At 39.0% G+C, this 27,363-nt stretch overlaps 2 protein-coding genes across 3 annotated transcripts; one reads left to right on the top strand and one right to left on the bottom strand.

The window, feature by feature from the left end:
* The first annotated feature begins 987 nt into the window (after positions 1 to 987).
* On the top strand, positions 988 to 26,258 carry LOC123600865 (olfactory receptor 8B12-like). 2 transcript variants are annotated; one of them, XM_045483296.1, is made up of 4 exons: positions 988 to 1,605; positions 8,535 to 8,601; positions 24,379 to 24,435; positions 25,127 to 26,258. In XM_045483296.1, the coding sequence occupies exon 4, from the start codon at positions 25,160 to 25,162 to the stop codon at positions 26,087 to 26,089; it is 930 nt and encodes a 309-aa protein (XP_045339252.1). In that variant the 5' UTR covers positions 988 to 1,605; positions 8,535 to 8,601; positions 24,379 to 24,435; positions 25,127 to 25,159; the 3' UTR covers positions 26,090 to 26,258. The 2 variants fall into 2 exon arrangements, with proteins under 2 accessions (XP_045339252.1, XP_045339253.1); XM_045483297.1 differs by lacking the exons at positions 988 to 1,605; positions 8,535 to 8,601 and adding an exon at positions 19,172 to 19,209.
* On the bottom strand, positions 9,916 to 10,875 carry LOC123602221 (olfactory receptor 151-like). Its single transcript, XM_045486569.1, has one exon. It carries the CDS (start codon positions 10,873 to 10,875, stop codon positions 9,916 to 9,918), a length of 960 nt encoding a protein of 319 aa, XP_045342525.1.
* Positions 26,259 to 27,363: the final 1,105 nt, after the last annotated feature.

Here is a 27,363-nt window from a genome sequence, read left to right as displayed (position 1 = left end):
CAAATTACTTAGTGTCTCTAAATATTAGTTTCTCTATTTTAATTTAAAAGTGTGACAATGACCTTGACTTTGTGGGGATTTTGAGAGAATTGAAGGCCAGGCACTTAATAAATCTTAGTTCCTGGGGCACCTGGGTGGCTCAGTCGGTTGAGCATCCGACTTTGGCTCAGGTCATGATCTCGTGGTCTGTGAGTTTGAGCCCCGTGTGGGGCTCTGTGCTGACAGCTCAGAGCCTGGAGCCTGTTTCAGATTCTGTGTCTCCCTCTCTCTCTGCCCCTCCCTTGCCCATGCTCTGTCTCTCTCTCTGTCAAAAATAAATAAACATGAAACAAAATTTAAAAAAAAATCTCAGCACCTTCTCTAGTTTTTGCATGACCTGGAGCAAGTCACTTCATCCTCTTAGGACTCTGCTTGGTCATGAGAAAGATAGACTTTCCTCTCACTTTCATTTAAAAAGTAATTAAGTGTTGGGGCACCTGGGTGGCTCAGTCGGTTAAGCGTCTGACTTCGGCTCAGGTCATGATCTCACGGTTCGTGAGTTCAAGCCCCATATCAGGCTCTGTGCTGACAGCTCAGAGCCTGGAGCCTGCTTCAGATTCTGTGTCTTTCTCTCTCTGTGTAACTCCCATGCTCATGGTCTCTCTCTGTCTCTCAATAATAAATAAAAGTTAAAAAAATTAAAAAGCAGTAATTAAGAATTATTAAAATATATTATGACTAAATAATACTTGCACATGGTAAAAAATTGAACAATGTAAGTGGAGGTTATGCAGTGAAAATATGTCTTCCTCCCTTCCGTTCTGTCCCTGAATTCTCCATTTTGGAAGTAACATTTGTCACTAATTCCTTACGAATCCTCACATATTCAAACACATACATCTTTATATCTATAAATATATGTAGTGCTCCTTTTAAAGTAGTATAAAGGGTTTTTAAGAATTATTATTTTTTCAATGGAAACAGCTTAGAATAGGATGGGGCAGAGAACATTCCAAGGGTTAAAAGAAGGGAGCCAATCACAAAGAGGGATGGGAAAATGTATGGCTGCGGAGAGTGAGGGCAGAGGCATCTCTGGCCCTGGATGAGACACTATGAGTCAAAGCCCTGCATCTAGAGTAACACTTTGTCCCCTGATCCTGTCCTCACTCCATTATTGCATCACATCTGTCTCTGGTTGATGCTGTGATGAGGTTAGAACCCTTGATAGCTTTTTTTTTTTCCTTTTTGTATCTGAACGGTGGTTTTACTGACCAATATGTTCCTGAATAAGGACTCCAAGCCCAGAGTACACAGTTAAGGCAACTACTTTGTTTCCAACAAGAAAGTACACAAGGAACCCCGAGTGTCCCCCACTAATGTGAGAGCTTGACCCCCGACCGGTCTCCACCCAGTTCAGGGAGAAAAACGTCCTCTAGCTGGCCAGTCTATCATCCACTGTGACACCTACTTACAAGGCAGACAAGGCATCGACTGACATCTGCTCACCGTCCAAGCACCAGGTCTGGGCTGAGCAGCTCCGCAAGCACGTTTGGCAGATGCTCTCGTTTGCGTTAAAATCGAACGTGCGCGCTGACGCATGGCTGCCGGCCGCGGATCTCGAATTAGGTAAAATGTGATCTGTCCACATTCCCAGAGCTGCTAACATGTAAAAATCACTTGTTTAAAAGCTCCTTTCATCAGAACACCCTTGGATCAAATAACCTGGCAGAGGAAAGCTCTCGTGGCCCCCGGTCTACGACAAGTTCTCTGCCGGGATCACGTTCAGGACATTCCCAAGGGCAAATTGAGCAGAAGTACAAAGATTTCCCACATGTCTCTTGCCTTCCCACATGCACAGCCTCTTCCATTATCAACATTCTCCATTAGAGTTGTACATTTGATATAATTGACGAACATACAGTTATACATCATCATGACCCGAAGTCCATAGGTTACATTAGTGTAATTACATTACACCTCTCTTGGTGTTGTCATTTGATGGGTTTGGACAAATGTATGATGACATGTATCTGTTATATGTATAACAATTACAGTGTCACACAGAGTAGTTTCTCTGCCCTAAAAGCCCTGTGTTTCACTTGTCAATTCCTCTCTCCCCCAGAGGCTCTGACAACCATTAACTTCTCTACTGTCTGCATAGTTTTGCCTTTTCCAGGTTGTCATAGAGTTGGCTTCCTTTACTTAGTAATATGTATTTAAGTTTCTTCCATGTCTTTTTTTAAAGTTATTTATCTTTTAAAAAATATTTTTAAATGTTCATTTATTTGTGTGTGTGTGAGAGAGAGAGAGAGACAGAGTACAAGCAGGGGAGGGCAGAGAGAGGGAGACACAGAATCTGAAGCCGGCTCCAGGCTTGGAGTGTCTGCACGGAGCCTGACGTGGGGCTCCAACTCATGAGTTGTGAGATCGTGACCTGAGCTGAAGTCTGATGCTTAACCGACTGAGCCACCCAGGAGCCCCTTAAGTTTATTTAATTTTGAGAGGAGAGAGAGAGACAGAGAGACAGAGAGATAGAGAATGAGTGGGTGAGGGGAAGATAGTGAGAGGATCCACGCTGGCAGTAGAGAGCCCGATGCAGGGCTTGAACTCACGAACTGTGAGATCATGACCTGAGCTAGTCAGACGCTTAACTGACTGAGCCACCCAGGTGCCCCATCTTCCATGTCTTTTCATGATATGATAGCTCATTACTTTTTAGCACTGAAATATTCCACTGTCTGGAGGTACCACAGCGTATTCATCCATTCACAAACTGAAGGACATCTTGGTTGCCTCTAAGTTTTGGCAATTATGAATACAGCTGCAATGAACATCCATCTGTAGGTTTTTCAGCTCCCTTGGTTAAGCACCAAGGAGCACAATTGCTGGATTGTATGGTAAACGTATGTTTAGTTTTGTGAGAAACTGCTGAACTTCTTCCAAAGTGTCTACACCATTTTCTGTTCCCACTAGCAATGAATAAGAGTTCCCTTTGCTCTACATCTACCCCACCATGTGCTATTGTCAGTGTTCTTGATTTACGTCACTCTAATAGGTATGTAGTAGTATCTCATTGTTTTGATTTGTGTTTCCCTGATGACATATGATGTGGGGCATCTTTTCATATGCTTATTTGCCATCTCTATATCTTCTTTGGTAAGGTGTCTGTTCAGGTCTTCGGCCCATTTTTAAATAAGGTAGTTCTTTTTCTTATTGTGTAGCTTTAAGAGTTTGTGTTTGGATAACAGTCCTTTATCAGATTTGTCTTTTACAAATATTTCCTCACAAGTTATCTTTTCAAAGTCAGTCATTCCCTGACCTGTTGGCTTTGCCATACCTAAATGTTAATAAAACCTCCATTTAAAACGCCATCCTTTACCCTCACTGTCCAAGATCACATTTGGGCTTGTCTACCTCTCAAAGGTTAGACTGAGAATGAAAAGCCAGATCCTCTCCTTTTCCCCATGTATATCCCTCTTCTTACAGGATGTTTTTCAGGATCCATTTGTCCCTGCGGTGATTCGCACTGGCAAGTCTTTCACTCTCAGAAGAACCCACTGGAGCATCTCCTTGTTTTTGCAGTAAATGAAAACATCAGAGTTTGGATGAAAGTCAGCCTGATTACAGAGCCTATATGGTTTTCACTGCATGCTGCTGCTGCAAGATTTGTATTTCTCTGACAGTCAATTTTCATTTTAACCTGGAGCTCATCTAGATTTGTGACCACAAATTTCTAGTCATTGTTATAATTTAACGTTAAAAAGATCATGATTTTTTGAGTCAGTTTAAATATGTGTGTGCATTTCTACCTGCTACTAACCATGCAGGTTTGGTCAAAGTATGTTCATCTTTGTAAACTTCTGTGTATTAATTTGTACAATGCAAACAATACCTGCCTCATATGCCTTTACAAATATAATTTGCATAATACATTGCAATCTTGAAACATAGAGCTAGGCTACAAGATTATTGTTATTTCTTTTTCATGTTTCCCTCTGATTATTTAAGAAAAATATTTCATGTGCCATGACACTAATTTTCGAGTTTACCCATAATAAGTACAGAAAATAACCCATTTCATGAGTTTCTCAATCCCTCAAGGCTGAAGTAGGGAATATTATTAACAATTAAGGTAACTGAGGCTCAGAGATATTAAGTAGGTTTCAATTTATGGTAATGTGGAAAATTTTGTTTAAATCTTAACTGATTCCGTTCATTCTGTTAAAAAATTTTTTAGCATTTATTTATTTTTGAGAGACAGCGCACAAGTGGGGGAGGGCAGAGAGAGAGGGAGACACAGAGGCCAAAGCTGTTTCCAGGCTCTGAGCTGTCAGCACAGAGCCTGACCTGCGACTTGAACTCAGGAACCGTGAGATCATGACCTGAGCTGAAGTTGGACGCTTAACCAACTGAGCCACCCAGGCGCCCCCACCATTCTGTTTAGATATTGAAGTTTGCAATTCTTCTTCCCCTAATCAACCCATCAGAAGAAAAGGGGTTGACTTTAGAGAGTTTGAACCAGAGAAATCTGGAGTGGGGTCAACAAGACCTTTAGAATAGGGTGGGCATGGCTCTGTACTGAAAAAAGGAGAATGACGTTTAGGACTATGTACTCAATGGTGGGATCTACAGACTGTTTCAATTGCTGGAGTCTAAGAATGTTTCCAGCCAGCCTTATTATGGACATCCAACTTGACCCCCTGAGATTAGGGGACTGTTGGGCTCTTGTCTGATGAAATGAACCTGTCTAAGAATAATGAACTATGAATCCTGTTGAATGGCTGGCACCAAATAAAGTGGCCCACACAGTTTGCCCTTTCTCTAAAGTGAAGTCCACTAGTTGACAAGTCTGGTCCGATGATTGTTCAGTCCACTTGTTACTGTTTCTTAAATACATGAGGACAGCTAAGGATCACTTGCTATTTGAGGGTGATTGTATATAAAAAAAAAGAGAGGGAGAGAAAATCATTGGGAAACAGGATATTATGTGGCAGTTGCCCTCTCAGTTTGCCTAGTGAAGTAGCCTATGTCAGCTCCAATGGAGAAGCCAGAAGTCTCTAGAAGCCATTTCTTTATCTCTTTATCTGCTTTCCTGAGTTTTTCATCTGTCCCTCTCTCACGAATCTGCTTTCATGGTTGGAAACTGCTGGGCCATAATCATACAGAACATGACAGGAGCTAGCACTTTGCTGTTTGCCCTAGGTCAGCTAAATATTCCAGCTGTTTCCTGGTCTAAAAGCTCCTTCCTGGGGCATTTGGGTGGTTCAGTCAGGTAAGCATCTGACTCTTAGTTTCGGCTCAGGTCATGATATCATGTTCATGGGAATGAGCTCCACTTTGGGCTCTGTGCTGATAACCTGGAGCCTGCTTGGGATTCTCTCTCTCTCACTCTCTCTCTCTCTCTCTCACCCCCCCCCCCCATTCCCCACTCCACTCGTGAGTGTGCTCTCTCACAATAAATAAGTAAACATTAAGGGAAAAACTCCTTCCTCTCAAAGGTTCCCCTGGACTCCCAGGCAGATTAACAGTAGGCTGTCTCTGCTGCCCTTGCATTTTGGCATCAGTGAGTGTGTATGGCCTCCTTTCTAGGACAGCTGACACTTTTAGACGGTTTTCTGCCTGAGTTAATGAAACAGAGATGGGCCAAAGAAATGATGTGGCAGGAAGGGTGTGGGTCGTGAAGGAGAGCTTCCGACTTTCCACTGTCATCTTCCAGAAATGGACAGAGAAGTAAAACTTTCCCTATTTGTGGTTGAAGAAAGAGGCAGTGGGTAGATTAAGAACCATCCTTGGGAAGTGTAGTAACAAACAGGACAGACAGGGAAGAGAATAAAAAAATGTCAATTTCCACATGACCCATGTTCTCTTTAATACGGGTTGTGTAATTTCTAAGTTACAATCTAAAATATCTGTCTTAAATATAAAAAATATAGATAAAATATATCTATCTATCTATCTATCATCATCATCTGTCTATCATCAGTTTATGTTTATTTATGTTTGTGTGGCTTGGGTTTCTTGAGAGAAACAAAGGGAGGTGGATAGGGAATAGAAATGCCCATTATCCAGGATCCATTTATGACACAGGCATTGGTTATGCATTTCACCTAGGTGACACAATCAATATCTCTGGATGTGGGAGTAAAGAGGCCATAAAAGCAAAAAATAGACAAATGGGACTACGTGAAACTTGCAAATTGTTGTGAATCAAAGGACACAATCAATAGAGTCAAAAAACAAACTATAGAATGGGAGAAAATATTTGCAAATTAGATACTTGATAAGCAGCTAGTATCTCAGAATATATGCAGAACGCCTACAACTCAACAACCATAAAAACAAATAACCTGATTAAAAAATGGGCAAAAGACTTTGCTGTGGACTGAATGTTTGTGTGTCCCCCAAATTCATGTGTTAAAACCTAATCCAGTGTGATCATATTTGGAGGTGGAGCTTTGGGGGAGTGATTAGGTCATGAGGAAACTGATAAATGGGATTACTGCTCTTAGAGACTCCAGAGACCCCAGAGAGCTCCTTTGCCCCTTCCACTATGTGAGGTTATAGTGAGATGTTGGTTATCTGTAAACAAGGAAGCAGGCTCCCACCAGACACCGAATCTCCTAGTGATTTCATCTTGGATTTTCCAGCCTCCAGTATTGTAAGAAATAAATTTCTGTTGTTTATAAGACACCCAATCTGTGGTATTGTGTGATAGGTGCTCAAATGGACTAAGACTTGTACAGATATTTCTCCAAAGATGATATATAAGTGGCCTGCAAGCAAATGAAAAGATGCTCAATATCACTAATTACCAGAAATGCAAGTCAAAACTATGATGAACTATCACCTCATACCCATTAGGATGGCAACTATGAAAGAAAACAGAAAACAAGTGTTGGTAAGGATATTGAAAATGGCAACCCTTGTGCATTATTGGTGAGTTAGTAAAATGGTGAGACTGCTACGGAAAATAGTATGGAGGTACTTCAAAAAATTAAAAATAGAGCTACCATATGAGCTAGCAATCCCATTTGGGATTTCTATTGTAAAAGAGTTGAAAGTAGGATCTTAAAGAGATATTTGCAGCACTAATTTACTATAGCCAAGAGATGGACGTAACCCAAATGTCCATTGACAATGCATGAGGAAACAAAATGTGGTATGTACATACATAGGAATATTATTCCTCCCTAAAAAGCAAAGAAATACTATCACATGCTACAAAATGGATGAACCTTGAGGATATTATGCTAAGTGAAAGAAGTCTGTTGCAAAAAGACAAATAATGTATGATTCCACTTAAATAAAAATCTAAAGTAGTCAAATTCATAGAAACACAAAGTAAAATCATAGTTACCAGGGGTTGCAAGGAAGAAGAAAAGTGGAATTGTTATTTAATGGGTATAGAGTTTCAGATCTGCAAGTTGAAAAAGTCCAGAAATCTGTTTCACAATGCAAATATACTTAACACTCCTGAAATAAACACTTAAAAACAGTTAAGATGGTAAATTTTTTGTTACATGCTTTTTGCCACAATAAAAAGTAAACAAAGAATAGCCCTAATAAAGTGTTAAATAAAACATATTTCTACCTCTTACCTTGACAAACTTACCTTTCATAACACTGGAAGGCCAGATTCAAATTTAGAATCCTGAGAATCTATAAGGTTCCATGCCAAAAGGTGGTAGCACAGGGAGGGCCACCCTGGTTTCCCAGGTGCCTGCCCATGGACCACAGCTTACCCCCTCTCCCTCTCATTCTCACTTACTTTACAATGTGAGGCACCTACACATGCGCAGGTATAAACACCTATAGTTCACATACCCAATGGTCATCCACATCCCTTGAATACAGCTCCTGCCTGACCATCCCTGGAAGTGAACATACTAACAGTGTGGTCTGCTGTTGGAAGGATGGACCCAGGTCCTGGAAGCTGAGGAAACTTGCTCCAGGCCAAAGTCTATGTGTGATCTTTCAAGCCTGACCATAGGCAATTATTAGGCTTTTCTTGGCAGTCCTCATGGGGGAAAGTGCTAGCTGGCACCAGCCTCCTTATGGAGAAAAGGAAATACCCAACATCAGCCCACTCTGGACAACCTATGAATTCAATGAAATATTTAAGGAAAAATTATACCAAATCTCTACAATATATTTTATAAGATAGAGGCGTTCTGTGAGGCCATCATTACTCCAATACTAAAACCAGACAAAGACTGTGCAAGAAAACAAAACAAAACAGTACTACAGACCAATATCTCTCATGAACATAGATACAAAAAAGTTTCAATGAAATATTAACCATAGAATCCAACAATATATGTAAAGAATTATACACTATGACTAGGTGGGATTTATCCCAGTTATGTAAGGATGATTCAACATTCAAAAGTCAGTTAAAGTATTTCATCCATAAGCAGTCTGAAGAATAAAAATCACATCATCCTATCAATAGGTGCAGAAAAAGCATTTGACAAAATCCAACACCCATTCCCGAAAAAAAAAAAAAGAGAAACAACTCAGTAAACTGAGAGTAGATTTATTCTCTATTCTTCTAGAACAAGAACTTCCTCTACTTGAGAAAGAAAACCTACACAAAACCTACACCTAACATCATACTTAATGGTAAGAACATCAAATCTTTCTTACTAAAATCAGAAACAAGGTAAGGATGTCCCCCTAATGACTGTTTTTCGGTGTAGTAATGGTAGTCCTAGCTAACACAGTAAAACATGAAAAAAAAGTTGTACAGATTGAGAAGGAAGAAATAAATCTGTCTTTATTCACAGATGACATAATTGCCTATGCAGAAAATCTGAAAGAATCAACCAAAAAACTCCTGGAACTAAGTAATCATGGCAAGGTGGAAGGATACAAGGTTAACATATAAAAAGTCAATTGCTTTCTTCTATGGGAGCAAAGACCAAGTAGAATTTGAAATTAAGAACACAATGACATTTACATTAGCACTTCTAAAAATGAGATCTATACAAGGAAAATACAAAGCCTGCGTAGGGCTTTGTGCTGACAGCTCGGAGTCTGTTGCCTGCTTGCTCTGTGCTGACAGCTTGGAGCCTGGAGCCTGCCTTGGATTCTGAGTCTCCTTCTCTCCCTGCCCTTCCCCCACTTGTGCTCTGTCTCTCTCTCGAAAATAAATAAATATTTTTTAAAAACAGGGGAAGACATTTTGCTCCATGGCAATAGGATTTACTGAGTGAAACTGGCTGGTGATGTGAAAGGTCAAGTCTTTCTGGAGGTTAAAGGACTACAGGAATGTATACTATTCCTTGCCTGTTTGGGAGCTGTGTGATGATACTTGAAGGAGGGGAAGTTATTTTCCAGAATTTTGAAATGGAAAGGTTTTAATTATGCTAATATCAAAACATTGTGTAGGGAGACTGTCAGCCGAGAGAGGGGATAATGAGTTGTGGGTTTGAATCTTGGTGTTAATTGTTTAGCAGGTCTGTGATCTGGGGAAAGTTACTTAACCTCTTTACATCAGTTTCTTCATCTGAGAAAATGAGATAATTAAGTAAAACACTTAGTAGATTGGCTAGCATTCCATAAATGTTAGATGTGATGATGATATGATGATGTCAGTAACTGAGTGAAGGGACCACGTAAGCAATCCTGGCAGGAATAAGGAAGTGGTAACCACATAATGAGAGAGTGAACAGAGGGAGCAATCTGGGTGGAAAAAGGGTATTTGTTATTTCTTGATGACTTTCAAATTTGTCTCCATTTGTCTTATGTACCGCTAAGTTCAATATAAACTTGAAATCATATTCAAGCAGAGTAGGACATGAGAGATGTGAGAAGGAGAAAGGAAGGACGAAAAATCAGTGAATATATACAATGAGTCATGCTGAGAAGTGGTGGTTCTCCCTTCACGTGTGTTTACATTTTTGGAGGGCTTCTCCCCTACACTTCTCCCAATTTTCAACCTGAGGAAGAATGATGACATTTGCATCTGAAGAAGTTTCTCCTCAGTGTTTTCTGCACGGCAGCCTTTACCTCCTTATTCCTCAAGCTGTAGATCAGGGGGTTCAGCATGGGGATCACTGTGGTGTAGAACACAGAGGCCACATTCTCCTTGGCCACAGAACTGGCCGTGGAGGGTTTTAAGTACATGAACGCTGTAGATCCATAGAACATTCCCACAGCTGCAAGGTGAGAGCTGCAGGTGCTGAAGGCTTTGGACCTTCCCTGTGTGGTGCTGATGTGGAGGATGCTGGAGAGGATGAAGACGTAGGAAACAAGGACTGTTAAGCTGGTGACTATGATGTTGAATCCAGCCAAAAAGAACACTGTCATCTCAATATGATAGGTGCTAGAGCAGGAGAGCTTCATGAGGGGCACGATGTCACAGAAGTAATGACTGACGAGGAACTCACAGTAGGACAGTTTTAACATCAGGCCAGTGTCTATTGTTGCGCCAATGAAAGCCATGGCATAGGCTGCAGCCATCAGCAGGGAACACACTTGAGGAGACATGATGACATTGTAGAGCAAAGGGGTATAGATGGCGACATAGCGGTCATAGGCCATCACTGTCAGCATGTAACACTCTGCAACGACAAACACAACGAAGAAGTAGAGCTGTGACATGCACCCCGCATAGGAGATGATGTTCTTCTCTGACACAAAGTTCACCAGCATTTTTGGGGTAATGACAGAGGAGTAGCAGAGATCCACAAGGGACAGATTGCTGAGGAAGTAGTACATGGGGGTGTGAAGCTGAGCATTCAGACAAATCAGCGTGAACATGCCCAGGTTCCCTATGATGGTGACCAAGTAGATCCCAAGGAAGAGGAGGAAGAGAGGGAGCTGGAGCTCTGGCCGATTTGTCAATCCCCTGAGAATAAACTCGGTCACTGTAGAGTGATTTTCGGCAGCCATTCTCCTGTGATTGGGAGCCCTGTGGGGATGGGAGAGAAGAGCTCATGAGAGCCTACATCTTAGACTTCTTGGCAAAGCTGGTTTTGAGCACTTGGGTTCAGTTGGCCGATCCTGGGTTCTTTCCCGATGAATCCTCCCTTCCTTTTGCTGTTGTCTGGGAGAAAGACCAGGCTCTGGGTATTTCAAAGACCATGAGGTTGGGAGGAAAAAGGGGACAAGATCTGGGGCTTTTACCACTTTTATGTTTCTCAAATATCCTACAGCAATGGTTCTTAGGGTACATTTTTTGGACCAGCAGCATCAGCACCATGTTAGAGATGCAAACTCTCAGCCTCCACCCGGGACCTACCAAATCAGAAACTCTGGGATTGGGGCTAGCAGTCTGGGTTGAACACTCTCTCCAGATGATGCTGATGCCTGCTCAGGTCTGAGAACCTCTGTCCTATAGGTAACAAGCAGCATTCTTCATATTTTGTGCTTGGACATGCTTCAGAAATAAAATTTCCTTGTCATCTGTGCAATTCCCAGATAGTTTCTGAATGTGAATGCATGATATCCTTTTCAAATTGGCACAGTGTCAGGGTAGTATGGTAGTTACAGCCATATCATTGAGTGACAAGTCAATTTCTGTATCTGAAAGATGAAAATGAGAACAAAAGACCCCAATAATTAGCAACTGCTGCCAGGCAAGATGAGTTCCCTCATGTCAAGGGAGAAAAACTAAAATTTTAATCAGGCAGAATGACCATGTCTCACCCTGGGATGACAAGCTTGAAGAAAATTCTGCAAAATTTGCAAAAAAAACCCCACACGCCCCAAACTCCCCCAAGAAACCCTCACAACATATCCTGCCATGCTCTCCAGCAGCTGTCATATTGTGAAACTATCAGAAATAGTGAGCTGTATCCTGCTTGTCACTTTGCTCCTGAAACTTGCAATTTGGGACCTCAGTCTGACCAATCTCTGTAGAGGACACAGAACTTGCCGTTTTTTGCCTATTTAACCCCAAGCCTGATCCTTCCCTGATGGAGCTACTTTGGTTTGTAGCCCAATGCTGTGTCTCCTCGGTTTGCAAACTGCACAGCAATGAAGCTTGTCTTCTGATGAAATCCTTGCAGGATGCTTTTTGTTGACAAAGAAATCAATTTCCAGGGTGCTTGCGTGGTTCAGTAGGTTAAGTGTCGGACTTCGGCTCAGGTCATGATCTCCCATTCATGGGTTCGAGCCCTGCCTTGGGCTCTGTGCTGACAGCTTGGAGCCTGGAGCCTGCTTTGGATTCTGTGTCTCCCTCTCTTTCTGCCCCTCCCCCACTCACATTCTGTCTCTAAAAAGTACACATTAAAAAAACCAAAAAAAAAAAAAAAAACCAACAACAAAAAGAAATCAATTTCCAAGTCGGCTGTAAAAATAACATGGGATAATGCATATTTAGAAAATTTTTTCAAGCACTCGGTTCCCATAAAAGTGAGTTGTCATTAGGTGTCTGGAATTTGTTCTTAGGTTTTCACTGGACGTGAGGCTGTAAGACAGTGGTTCTCAACATTGACTGTGTTCTGTAATCCCTTGGAGTATTTACAAAGTACTGATTCCTGGGCTCCAGCCCCAGATGTTCAGATTTAATTGATCTGCGGTGCAGGGTGGGCAATGGCACGTAATATAGGACAGAGTACGTGCTCAGTAGCTATTATGATGATGATGTTCAGATTGTAATATCAAACCAGGCCCCATTATTTCCCTAGTGGCAAGGTACTCAAATTGTCAACATTTCCCTAAGAAGCATGGATCATCATTGCTGGATATGATACTTATAGCCATCCCATCTCTAAGATACATCTCTTAGACTAAAAACCTTACATTTTCATTCTTTTTATTACTTCCTCATATAATTACTAACTTTTGTATAATGCTCTTTGAAGGTCAATCTCATTAACTCCTCAAATTTGGGGTATGAGGAGAAATGTGTTCTGAGTAGGATTTTTGTTTCTATTTTCCTACTGAGAAAACAGAAGTGCCAGACACTCAGTGAGTTTCTTGAAGCTTACTAAAAATTATCAGTGACTTAGAACTCAAACTCTTCTCTCCTGATCATGAGCTCATTTCCTTTAGCCCAGATGTGCAGGCTTTTACATCCACACACCTACAGTTCTAAGCAATGTGGTGGTTGAAAGTGCTTTACACTTGATGGCTTAGCTTGTGCATAGCCTATGAAAAAAGAGGAATGTTATATTATTTTTTCATTCTCTCTTAAATTCAAACTGTAAATGTTACCCCAAATCATACAGTTAGTAGATACAGAACTGGGCCTAAAACCCAGGACTTCTGACTACCATCTGTTTTGTTTCCACTAAACCATATTCTGATTTCTGTAGCTTATCTTTAGGTAGCACTTTATTATTATTTAGTAAACTTAATTTATTGAATCTTTGGAGGTGCAGGATGGATTTCATTGGTAATTTCAGGTGCACTTAAAAAATTACAAAGGCAATACATATACATTGTAGAAAATCAGAAATACAAATAAGGAAAAGTATAAACATCATATTCCCCCACTATTTAGAGACTAATACTGGCAGTGACTATCTTTCTAGATTTTTCTATGCATATATATATTTACATTGGGTATACACACACACACACACACACACACACACACACACACATATATATATATATATTTAAGTTTATTTATTTTGAGAGACTGTGAAAGAGAGTACACCTGTGCATACAGAGATACAGAGAAGGGGCAAAGAGAGAGAGAGGGTGGGAGGAGTGGAGAGAGAGAGAATCCTAAGCAGGCTCCTTGCTGATGGTGTGGAGCCCGATGCAGGGCTTGAACTCATGATCCTTGAGATCATGATCTGAACTGAAATCAAGAGTTGGATGCTTAATGGACTGAGCCACCCAGGCACCCTTAAATGTATTAAAAAACCATTTTGTAACCACCTTATTAAATGTACTTTATAATGCATTGTGTCATTTGATTCCTATAATAATAATAACTCTGGCACTAACCATATTTCCTTTTCTTAGATATAAGAGTCTTTAAATCCTTAGGATGTGAAGACACAAAAATCAGATTTGCATTGTAAACTTCACATGTTATGTTATTGTGGTATGGCATTTAACTTCACAATAACTAGTCTCAGAAGTAGCTAAGTTTTTTCCATTTATTACTAAGGAGAAAACAAATTTCTTCTAGATAACAACAATAGATTTAAAAAATCTTATCTTTTCCCCTTGTACACAATTTTCACCTGTTAAAACAATAAGAAACATAGAAAATCCACCTTGAATACACCATTACCAGAAATCAATGTGTTCTACAAAGCAGTGCAGAGTAAATACCACTCAGTGTGGTGTGGACTGAAAAATCCTAGATAGAACTGATTTAAATTTAATTTTTTACTCCCATAATCATCTAATGATATAAATAAGCAAACATGATCCATATATTTGATATCAGTTACTACAATGATTACCTCTAGTTCTACCGGACCATAAGAGGCTTGGGCTTGCAGCCTATGAGAACTCAGCACATAAAGAAGAAAACGCTTAGAGATGAAGGTAAACAAATGCTTAGAAATAAAGCCTGCATTAGAAACAGGAATTCACGGAAGAAATATTTTTTTCATATAATTGCTTTAAATTTGTAATTAAATACCTGTGTTGAGAAAAAGACAACACAGTCTCCTGGAAATTTTAGGGGATGCCTTGGTTCCAATAGTTAGGAACTAAACATCAAGAAATGAGGGAGCTGTCCAGATTTGTATCTATTCCTAAATGTAGTCCAAGAGGCCAGCAGGGTTATAAAAAATGGGTCACTGAGGGTCTGTTTATACAACACATGGGCAGAACCTCCTGGGATGCAGTCATTTCAGGCCCTGGAGTCTTTGCTGAAGGAGCAATTAGAGTCTGGCTTATGCCTGTGCTGGGAATCATGGTTTGTCTCCCAGGTGTGTTAATTTTCCTTTTATTTGGAGTCATTTTCAGCTTGGGAAACTTGGAGTCTAAGCATTCAAATTTGTATAGCTAAACACCCCATAATCACCACCACCACCATCACCACCATGTCAGTCATTACCATCAACATCCTCAGTTACTACCATTATGGCTACTACTCACCATTATTCTTCATTAGGCATACTCAATGTGGCTTAAAATGTTTATTTTATTTACTTATTTTTGGAGAGACAGAGAGGAAGAGAGAGAGGGAAAAAAGGAATGAATGGGGAGAGGTGCAGAGAGAGAGGGAGAGAGAGAATCCCAAGAAGGCTCCATGCTCAGGGTGGAGCCCAATGTTGGGCTCCATTCCACAACCATGAGATGATGACCTGAAGAAAAAGAAAATTTGAGCAGACCCATAACCTATAGAAATTGACTCAGTAATCAAAAATCTCTGAACGAACAAGAGTCCAGGGCTGGATGGCTTCCCAGGGGAATTCTATCAAACATTAAAGAAGGATTAAACTGTTCCAAAAAATAGAAAGGGATGGAAGACTTCAAAACTCATTCTATGAGTCCAGCACTAGGTTGATTCCAAAACCAGACAAAAATCCCAAGAAAAAAGGAGAATTATAGACCAATATCTCTGATGAACATTGATGCAAAAATTCTCAACAAGATACTAGGAAATTTAATTCAACAGTACATTAAAAGAATTATTCACTAGGATCAAGTGGGATTTATTCCCGGGCTGCAGGGCTGGTTCAGTATCTGCAAATCAATCTACGTGTTACACCACATTAATAAAAGAAAGGATAAGAACCATATGATTGTCTCAAAAAACACAGAAAAAACACTTGACAAAATACAGCATCCTTTCTTGATAAAAGCCCTCAAGACAGTAGGGATAGAAAGAACATACCTCAACACCATATAGTCCATATACGAAAGAATCATAGCTAATAACATCCTCAATGGGAGAAAAAAAAACTGAGAGCTTTTCCTCTAAGATCAGGAACAGGACAGTGATGTCCACTCTTACCACTGTTGTTCAACATTGTACTGGAAGTTATAGCCTCAGCAAACGGACAACAAAAAGAAATAAAAGGCATGCAAATCGTCAAGGAAGAAGTCAAACGTGTGCTCTTTCCTGATGATATGATACTCTATGTGGAAAACCCAAAAGACTCCACCAAAAAAACTGATAGAACTGATGCATGAATTCAACAAAGTCTCATGATATAAAATCAAGGTACAGAAATCTGTTGCATTTCTATATGCCAATAATGAAGCAGCAGAAAGAGAAATCAAGGAATTGATCCCATTTACAAACAATAAGATACCTAGGAATAAGCCTAACCAAACAGGTGGAAGTTCTGTACTCTGAAAACTGTAGAACACTTATGAAAGAAATTGAATACAACAAAAGAATTATCCGATATGACAAGATGTTCTGAACTCATCTCATACATTTCATTCTTCAGTCCAGGAACCAACCATCTCTCCAGGAAATGTGCTTTCTTTTAGTGGTGAAAATGTTTTTCAAGACGAGTAATTAGATGCTAGAGAGGCTCATTGCTTCTGGGTTGATAATTGTTTCTAGGTCTTTTCAGAAAGAAGTAGGACATTTCTAAAAATGGCCAATAATTTCAGTGGGATATGTTTTGATATTAATATTTTTGGGAATTTCCTTAAGTGCGATGATTCTTTTCAATAGGTCACTTCAAATCTCTTCTCCTCCTCCTCCTCCTTCTCCTTCTTCCCCTTCTCCTCCTCCTCCTCCTCCTTCCTCTTCTTCTTCCTCTCCTTCCTCTCCTTCCTTTTCTTCTCCTTCTTCTTTTTCCTGACACTAGGAAAAGGACCATGAATTGTAGTCTTTATTTTCTGTTCTGTCCCACAGTTTGGTTTTCTCCTTTGGAGCTCCTACTCTATGTAGATTTGATATTCTTTGGCTGGTGTCTGTATTTGTTGCTTTCCCATAAATCCTCTTAATTTCTTTTCTCTCTGTCTCTTTTTTTGCCACCAACTTTTTCACCTTATATTTCTCCTAAGGTATTATCTGTTGTGTTCATTTGCTCTTCAGTTACTTCTAATCAGTCATATTTCTTAAATTATTTTTCCTTTATTTCTAATAATTTCCCAAGTTCAATTGCTTAATTTATAAGCTTTTCTAATTCTGCCTTTTGTTGTTCTTTCATACCTGTATGTGTTTTAGTTCATTTTGAAATAATGTAATAGTGTTCATTTACTTATAGTAATGGGCAATGGACTGTGTTCCCTTACCACCCACCCCCCCATTCATATGTTGAAGCCTTAACCCTCAAAGTGACTGTATTCTGAGAAAGGCCCTAAAAGTAGGGGATAAAGGTTACATGAGGCCAAAAGATCCTAATCTGATAGGGCTGGTGCCATTCATAAGATAAGGAAGAGGCACCAGAGCCCATTCTTTCTTCCGTGTGAGGACCCACTGAAAGGGGGCAGTCTAATACAGGAAGAGAGTCCTCATCAGAGATCATGTTTGTAGGCTCCCTGAATTTCAGACTGTGGGAAAAAATACTTCCATTGCTTAAATGACCCATTCTGTGGTATTTTGTTATGGTTTCCCAAGCAGACTAATACAGTAAGTCTTTCTGGTTTGCTCCAAATTTTCTGTCAAAAAATTATTCTTTTTACTTATAATTTTGTATGGAGTTTCATCTTGATTCTTTTCTACTGTTCATCTTTATATTAAATTAGGTTTTTTCTAACTTAATGCCTGTAGAACTCCTTATACTGTTTCTTTTGTGAAGTGTTAAAAAATATGATGACTTACTGTCTGAAATCTCCTGGCTCTGTCCCCTTTCTACCTTTATCTGGATCTTTTCTTTCTTTTGTCTTTATTTACCTTGTTCTGTTTAATTTGGGTTTTACTCCTATTCCTGTAGGGAGCTTTGGTTGCTTTATTTTGAGAGTTCATAGTGCACAGACTCTGGAAGCCCCTTCAGATCTTACTATAGAGTAATTAAAATTCATCCACTACTGGAGAATAAAAATCCCTTCCAGTTTTACATGTTATTTTCAAACTGGCCTTTTGAGAGTTATTTGGAATACTGATTAGTTGTTTTGGAGTTTCAGGTTTGTCAGATGTCCTGTTGCTTCCTTCTGTTTCTTCCTGCACAGATGCTGATACTAAGCAGATTTTAACCTCTTGGTGGTTTGTGCCCATCTGCTTGTGTTTGGAGGTAAAGGGGATAACATATCACTTATTTTTGTCATAGATGTTGTTAATGGAACTAAGCTTTGCTGTTAGGTGTGCTGTTTTTTTATGGGGGTATCCAGGAATACTAAAAAAAACATGACACAGTCTTCCTCAAATTCTCTAAGACTCTTCACATGTTTTTTCATTATTTATATTAAGACTAATCACTTGAAGAATATTTACTACATAAATAGGGTATATTCATTGAATATATCTATGAGAAAAATATATTCTTGGTGTATGTCAAAGATGACATACTCAATAGGAACATTCATAAAAGTACATTCTTTAATGTTCTGAATATTCTGCAAGTATTCTTTATGTATATATATATATATATATATATATATATACATATATATATATATGTACACACACACACACACACACACACACACACACACACACACATATGTAATTTATTGTCAAATTGGTTTCCATACAACACCCAGTGCTCATCCCAACAGGTGCCCTCCTCAATGCCCATCACCCACTTTCCCGTCTCCCCCACACCCTCAGTTTGTTCTCAGTATTTAAGTGTTTCTTATGGTTTGCCTCCTTTCCTCTCTGTAACGTTCCCCCCTTCCCCTCCCCCCTAGTCTTTTGTTAAGTTTCTCAGGATCCACATATGAATGAAAACATATGGTATCTGTCTTTCTCTGCCTGACTTATTTCACTTGGCAAAACACTCTCCAGTTCCATCCACGTTGCTACAAATGGCCAGATTTCAATCTTTCTCATTGCCAAGTAGTATTCCATCGTATATATAAACCACATCTTCTTTATCCATTTGTCAGTTGATAGACATTTAGGCCCTTTTCATAATTTGGCTATTGTAGAAAGTGCTGCTATAAACATTGGGGTACAAGTGCCCCTATGCATCAGCACTCCTGTATGCCTTGGGTAAATTCCTAGCAGTGCTATTGCTGGGTCATAGGGTAGATCTATTTTTAATTTTTTGAGGAACCTCAATATGCTTAAAGTATTCTTGAACACAGAGCATTAAAAATATTAGTACATAGTATTTACTGAGTGCTTATAAATTATATCCCAGGCATATATTCTTATGAATATATTCTTCTTTTATTTCTCTTGGTCTTTCCCTCTCTCTTCCTTTTAGGCTTTGGAAATCATGAAAAGCCAGTCAAGTGAAGGTAAACAATTACGAATTCTGGTTTTGGCTATGACAGATAACTTATATTGGATTGGCCATATTACCAAGAGCAATTAAAAAACTAGACAAAATATATTAAGTAATTTTATAAAGTAATATAATTACAGTAGGTAACTTTAGCACCTCACTTCCACCAGTGGATAGATCATCCACAGAAAATCAACAAAGGAATATTGGCTTTGAATGACACATTAGACTAGATGGACCTAATAGAACTATACAGAACATTCCATCCCTAAACAGCAGAATACACATTCTTTTCAAGGACACCTGGAACATCTTTCAGGATATATCACATGTTAGGGCAGAAAACAAGTTTCAGTAAATTAAAAAAGATTGAAGTCATATCATGCACCTTTTCCAACCAAAACAATGTGAAACTAGAAATTGATCACAAGAAAAAAATCTAGAAAGAACACAAATACATGAAGGCTGAACACCATGCTACCAACCAATGAATGGATCAACCAAGAAACTGAAAAGGAAATAAAAAAACACATGAAGAAAAAGGAAAATGAAAACACAACATTCCAAAATCTTTGGGATGTAGCAAAAGTGGTTCTAAGAGGGGCATCTATAGTAATATAGGCCTACCCAAGGCACAAGAAAAATCTCAAATACACAACCCAACTTAGATATAAAGGAGTTAGGAAAAGAGGAACAAAGCCCAAAGCTAGGAGAAGGAAGGAAATAATAAACATTAGAGTAGAAATAAATTACCACTACAGACCAACAACAACAACAACAACAACAACAACAAAACCAGAAAAGACAAATGAAACCAGGAGCAGGTTCTTTGAAAAGATCAACAAAAAATTGATAACTCTTTAACCAGATTCATCAAGAAAGAGAAAGAGGACACAAACAAAATCAGAAATGAGGGAAAAGAAAAAACAACTGATGCCACAGACATACAAAAGACTATAAGAGGTAATTATGAAAAGGTATATGCCAACGAGTGGGACAACTTAGAAGAAAATTTCTAGAAACATACAACCTTCCAAAACTGAATCAGGAGGAAATAGAAAATTTGAACAGGCTGATTAGTAGCAATAAAATTGAATCAGTAATCAAACCTTCCAACAAATAAAAGTGCAGGGCCAGATGGCTCCACAGGTGAATTCTACCAAACATTCAATTAAGAATACCTATTCTTCTTAAACTATGCCAAAAAAGTGGAAGACTAAAGAAGACTTCCAAATTGAGTCTATGAGGTCAGCATTACCCTGATACCAAACCCAGACAGAGATACTACAGAAAGAAGAAGAAGAAGGAGGAGGAGGAGGAGGAGGAGGAGGAGGAGAGAAGGGGAAAGGGAAGGGGAAGGAGAAGGAGAAGAAAACTACAGGCAAGTATCTCTGATGAACATGGATCCAAAAATCCTAAACAAAATATTAGCAAACCAAATCCAACAGTACATTAAAAAACCACTCACCACAATCTAATGGGATTTATTTCAGGGATGCAAGGGGTGGTCCAATATTTGTAAATCAAACAATGTGGTACATCACATCGACAAAAGAAAGGATAAAAACAATATGATTATTTCATCTATTATTTTAAAAAGTCAATTCTCCACAAAATACTAGCAAATTGAATCCAACAGTACATTAAAAGAATTATTTACCACGATCAAGTGGGATTTATTTATTCCTGGGCTGCAGCAGTGCAACAATATTCACCAATCAACATGATACACCACATTAATAAAAGAAAGGATAAGAACCATATGATACACTCAATAGATCAGAAAAGGCATTTGACAAAATACAGCATCCATTCTCCATAAAAGAGCTCAACAAGGTAGGGATAGATGGAACGTACCTCAACATCATAAAGGCCATATACTAAAGACCCATACCTAATACCATCCTCAATGGAGAAAAACTAAGAGGTTTTCCTCTATGTTCAGGAAGAAGACAGGGATGTCCACTCTCACCATTACTATTTGACATAGAACTGGAAGTCTTAGCCTTAGCAATCAGAGAACAAAAAGAAATAAAAGGCATCCAAATCAGCAATGAGGAAGTTAAGCTTTCACCATTTGCAGATGACATGAAACGCTATGTAAAAAACCTGAAAGACTTCACCGTGCTAGAACTAATACATGAATCCAGCAAAGTCTCAGGATGTAAAATTAATGTACAGTAATTTGTTGCATTTCTATACACTGATAATGAAGCAGCAGGAAGAGAAATCAACGAATCAATCCCATTTAATATTGCACCCAAACCCATAAGATTCCTAGGAATAAGCCTAACCAAAGAGGTAAAAGATCTGTATTCTGAAAACTATAGAACACTTATGAAAGAAATTGAAGAGGACACAAAGAAATGGAGAAAAAGAAAACATTCCTATGCTCATGGATTGGAAGAATAAACATTGTTAAAACGTGTATACTACCCAAAGCAATCTACACATTCAATGCAATCACTATCAAAACAACATCAGCATTTTTCACAGAGCTAGAACAAATAATTCTAAAATTTGTGTGCAATCACAAAATACCTTAAATAGCCAAAGCAATCCTGAAAAAGAAAAGCAAAGTTGGAGGCATCAAGATTCCAGACTTCAAGCTATGTTACAAAGCTGTAGTCATTAAGACAGTATGGTACTGGCACAAACACACACACATAGATCAATAGAACAGAGTAGAAAACCCAGAAATGGACCCACAACTATATGGTCAACTCATCTTCAACAAGCCAGGAAAGAATATCCAATGGAAAAAAAAGACAAGTCTTTTCAACAAATGGTGTTGGGTCATATTTTCTTGCTTCTTTGTATTTCTAGTGATTTTTTTTTGTTTTATGATGCTGGAATTATGAATACATTATAGAGACAGTGGATTATGTTACTCTTCTCTATAGATTGTTGCCTTTTGTTCTGGGATGCAGTTCCTAGTAGATCGCCCTGATCCTGCTGAGACTTGGATTTAGCCTTTGTTATGATGGGTCTAGTTCAGCTTTGCCCTTAACCTGATGGCCTAGTCCTTATTCTTAGGGTATGGATTTCAGAGCTGTCATCTTAATGTCTGCTTTGTTCATCAAAGCATCTCCACTCTCACTAGGCCAGAATCCTAACAGCTCTCCAGTGCTGTGGATCCTCTGTGACATCTCTTCAGGTCCTAGTCTTCCAAGAGCTGCTGTGTCCTAGACATATAGAGTCTTGCCATGAACATACAAAATTTAGAATTCAGCTAAGAACTCAAGGGAGTCCTCTATGCATATGCCTGAGGGTCCTTTTCTTTGGCTTTTTCCTTTTCATGTCTTGCCCCACAGATTCCAGCTGTCCTAGCATCCCTGAACACTGATCTTTATTCCACTAGTAGAGGCTGCTGCTGTTCGCTTGGGCTCCATTTCACTAGGTTTGATTTGGAAACTGCCCTTAGAGAGAAAGGGTGAAAATGGTAGTTCATTTTCTTGCCTTTTCTTAAGAATTTCCTCCCTGAGCTGTCTGCTTCTCAAAGCTTTCAAATAGATGTTTTATATATTTTTTCCAGTCATATACTTGTTTATGGTTAGAGGGTGGTAGTGTGATATTAGCTACTACTTTACATCTAAAATCTGAAGTCTGATAGCTTACTTTTAAAGGACTTGTTTTCTGCATTCCAGCCCAGCAGGGGGTCATATAGACCCCAAGGACCAGGAGAGACTGGAAACCTGGAGACTTAAATTAGATCTGTGACCTTGGGCAAATGGCTTTACTTCTTGGGATCTCCTTAGTGTCACTGTATATAAGATGGGGGTAAATATTGGCTCTGTCCATCCATAAATTGATTTGCAATAACCTGGAAAGATTAAAAAATATAATTACTATACTCATACCCATACAGATTCTGATTCAGAAGGTCTGGGTGGCGAGCCCAGAATTTCTTTCTAATAAACACCCCAGGTAATTGTGGTGTTCATCCACATTTGGGAAATACTGAATTGATAATTTCCCAAGTCTCTTCAGGTCTAAAATTCTGTTAGTGTGTATTCTTGCTATTAAAGAATGGTACCTAGAGCTCTGAGAGATCAAGTCAAGTGATAGACAATTTTTGTCAAGGTAGAAGCTTGTGTGGAAAGTAGAAGACAGAAAAAGACAAAAGCAAACTAAAGAGGAAGAACAAATTTGCATGTTTGCCTATGTTGAGAATCTTAGCCTGTAGGATTCAATTTGAGAGCACCAAGAAGCTAGAAAGCCAATAGTGCTTCAAGAAAAGTGGGTGGAAAGCAGGGATAGTCAAAGGCACTTTTGACCAGTTAGTAACTTAGGAAAAGGCTGTTCTTGGCAGAGGTTAGGAGAATTTACCTGATAGAAATTATTTTGTTACAATTAATCTTATATTCCATGGGAAGACAGAGTAAGGGGATCAGAGAAATCTACCTTCTTGTTTGAGCTAGACATACTGCAATTCATTCCTAGAATGAATCAGAATATGAAGAAATGACTGAATGTTCTACCCTAATTTATGATAGCCTTTTGTGTTAATCTTTCCAAATTCTAAGCACTTCTTTTTATTAAAGTCATAGCATACTTATTTGTTTCTTTCCAAGAGTTTGCCAGATCCAAGAAAATGAAGACCTTAGCTTCATGGATTTCAGTAGCTCTCGTCAGGAGGAAGTTTAGGCTAGTGGTTACAAAGTAGGTGCCTGGATTCCATATTTGTATTGGATATTGGCAGCCAGAAGTCAGTAGAAGGGTTCAGTGTCAGGTATATTACTGGGCATTCAAAAATAGTAATGATGATAATTTTTTTCCACAATGAATTTTCTTTTAATAGTACTGGATAAATGTCTGTTGAAATAATTGTCTCTAAAAGCCAAATCAACCAATATTAAGGGTATAAATAAACACTTCTTACTCCTTTGGGAAAATAATCTCTGAGGAAATGGTTTTGAGGGAGTCTTTGTCTTAATAATTAGGCCACTGAGATCTGTAATCCGAATAAAACTTCTTATTTCCTGTTATTCTCTGGTCTGGAAAAGGCACATCTTCTTCCTTATAGTTATAGCTTCCAAATTAACAATTGGAAATCATGTTCTTCAGTGTAGAAATGGCTACAAGATAAATTAGGTTTCTGATCCTTTAGATCAGATTGGAAGGGGAGGGTTCTTAGCTCAACCTATCATTTTCTATTCATTATGGTAATTTTCTATCGCAGGACAATTGTGGACAAGAAACAGTAGAGTATAGCATTACAGCTCTAAACTGAAGGAAGGTGAGTGACTTCCTAACCCTGTCAGTCATGTAACATAGTGGTTATGAGGGTACACCTGAGAGTCAGACTGCTAAAGTCCACCTTCTGGCCGCACCCCAGTATTTTGAGGACTTCGTTGTCTCATCTGCAAAATAGGGATAATAATATTGTCATACAGCTTAGTGTCTAGCATCTCATAGGAACCACTTAAGTAGGTGCTAGCTTTAAAAAATTATCATGAAACCTAAACCCACTTGAGCTAGGAGAGATTGTAAAAATGTGGCCTCACCTTCTTGATTTGACAGCAGTGACCCAGTGGTGGAGGTTCGAGGGGTCGCAGTGTCTTTTGACAGGACTCTCTTCAGGGAAGAGGCCCAGGGTTTAGCAATGGAAGCACAGGCAGGAGATAGAAGGACATAGAAAATGGACTAACTTACAGATCTAAAAGACATCTGTCTTATTTTTTAATGAATTGGGATATGAATAAATTACTGTTTTCTCTCTGGAGGCAAAGTTTAGACTCTAACTGTTCTCTCTGGAAGATAAAGTCACTTGGGCTGTAGGACAGATCCATAACAAACAGTAAAAGCCTTCCTACCATCTGTCTTAACATTCAAATCTCTCTGGATTCCGTTCTTCAGAATGGGGGATGGATCCTGGGTGAGTGGTGGTATTTCTTTCTGTCTAACTGGTTCTCTTTTCTTTTCTCCAGACTGCCCTTGCTCCACTCATCCCCAAGAGGAGAATGGCTAAGAACTCTTCTGTGACAGAGTTTATCCTTACAGGTTTAACAGACCAGCTGGAACTCCAGATCCCTCTCTTCTTCCTGTTTCTAGGTTTCTACATGGTCACTGTGCTGGGAAACCTGGCCTTGATAGCCCTGATTTGGTTGAATTCTTGCCTACACACTCCCATGTACCTTTTCCTCTTCAACCTCTCCTTAATAGATTTCTGCTACTCCACTACCATCACCCCCAAAATGCTGAAGAGTTTTGTCTCAAAGAAGAACATCATCTTGCATGCAGAGTGTATGACTCAACTCTTTTTCTTCTGCTTCTTTGTCATTTCTGAGTCCTTCCTCCTGTCAGTGATGGCATATGACCGCTATGTGGCCATCTGTAAACCATTGGTGTACATGGTCACCATGTCTCCTCAGGTCTGTCTATTCCTTTTGTTGGGTGTCTACGTGATGGGGCTTTCAGGGGCTATGGTCCATACGGGAAGCATAGCAAGTCTGACCTTCTGTGCTGACAACCTTCTCAATCATTTCATGTGTGACATCCTTCCTCTCCTTGAGCTGTCCTGCAACAGCACTTATGTAAATGAATTGGTGGTCTTCATCCTTGTGGCCATTGACATTGGAATGCCCATCATTACCATCTTCATCTCTTATGCTGTGATTCTGTCCAGCATTCTGCACATTCACTCCACTGAGGGCAGGTCCAAAGCTTTCAGTACATGTAGCTCTCATATAATTGTGGTTTCTCTTTTCTTTGGTTCTGGGGCTTTCATGTATCTCAAACCACATTCTATTTTGCCCCTTGACCAAGGGAAAGTGTCCTCTCTGTTCTATACCACTGTGGTGCCCATGTTAAACCCACTGATCTACAGTTTGAGGAACAAGGATGTCAAAGTTTCCCTGAGGAAAACCTTGGAAAGAAAAATATCTTCTTGAAAAAGTAGCATTTGAAGAAGATACAATGCTTTGTTTATTGGTGTGTGTGTTTTCCAAGACAGATCCAAGTTCTAGTTTTTTCTCTTCTGTAAAAAAGAGAATTTTAAGTCTTTACGTTTCATGGATGTTTACTACATATCTATTTTCTGTATCCCGTGACCCATCTCGACTATTCCACGACTCTTTTATGCATTTTTTTCTACAATCATAAATCATTTAATCTGAAATGGGGCTTATAAACCATTTTTTCTGAGCTTATTTAACAGACATTGGAGACTTAGACATTTTATATATGTTTTCCAAGGCCATACAACTAAGTGGTTCCCATAAGTGGGACTGGAATCCAGGCTCTTGAATTCTAATCTACTTTGTTTTCCTTTCCTTTCTGCCATGTTTTTTTTCTTTATTGCCTGTCTTACAGATTTCATTTTGAAAGTATGATATTTTAGCATAGTATAAACTGATTCTATATAGTAATTTAATGTAACTTCTCAATAAATAATATTTTAGAAATAACTTGTTGATATTCCATATTTTCCTTTTTTAAAAGTTATTATTTTAATTCCACTTAATTAACACACAGTGTTATATTAGTTTCCAGTGTACAATATAGTCATTCAACAGTTCATACATCACCCTGTGTTCATTATGGCAAGTGTACTCCTTAATCCCCATCACCTATTTAACTCATCCCTCCCCACCCCCCCACCCCTGGGTAACCATCACTTTGTTCTCTACAGTTAAGAGTCTGTCTCTTGCCTTGTCACTCTTTCTCTTATTTTTCCCCTTTGCTTGTTTGTTTTGTTTCTTAAATTCCACATATGAGTGAAATCATATGGTATTTGTCTTTTTCTGACTGACTTATTTCACTTAGCATTATACTCTCTAGCTCCATCATTGTCATGGCAAATGGCAACATTTCATTCTTTTTATGGCTAAATAATATTCCCTTGTGTGTGTGTGTGTGTGTGTGTGTGTGTGTATACCACATCTTCTTTATCCATTCATCAATTGATGGACACTTGGCCTAATGCAAACAATGCTGCTATAAACACTTAGGATACCTGTATCCCTTTGAATTAGTGTTCTTGTATTCTTTGGATAAATACCTAGTAGTGCAATTGCTGTATCATAAGGTAGTTCTATTTTTGACTTTTTGAGGAACCTCAAACAGCCATACTGTTTCCCAGAGTGGCTGCACCAGTTTGCATTTCCACCAATAGTCTAAGAGTGTTCCCCTTTCTCTGCATCTTTGCCAACACCTGTTGTTTGTT

This window comes from Leopardus geoffroyi, chromosome D1, assembly GCF_018350155.1.
Source record: "Leopardus geoffroyi isolate Oge1 chromosome D1, O.geoffroyi_Oge1_pat1.0, whole genome shotgun sequence".
In the NCBI taxonomy this organism is placed as follows: Eukaryota; Metazoa; Chordata; class Mammalia; order Carnivora; family Felidae; genus Leopardus; species Leopardus geoffroyi.
The sequence above is the reverse complement of the archived record's forward strand: the minus strand, read 5'-3'. Positions and strand labels throughout refer to the sequence as shown.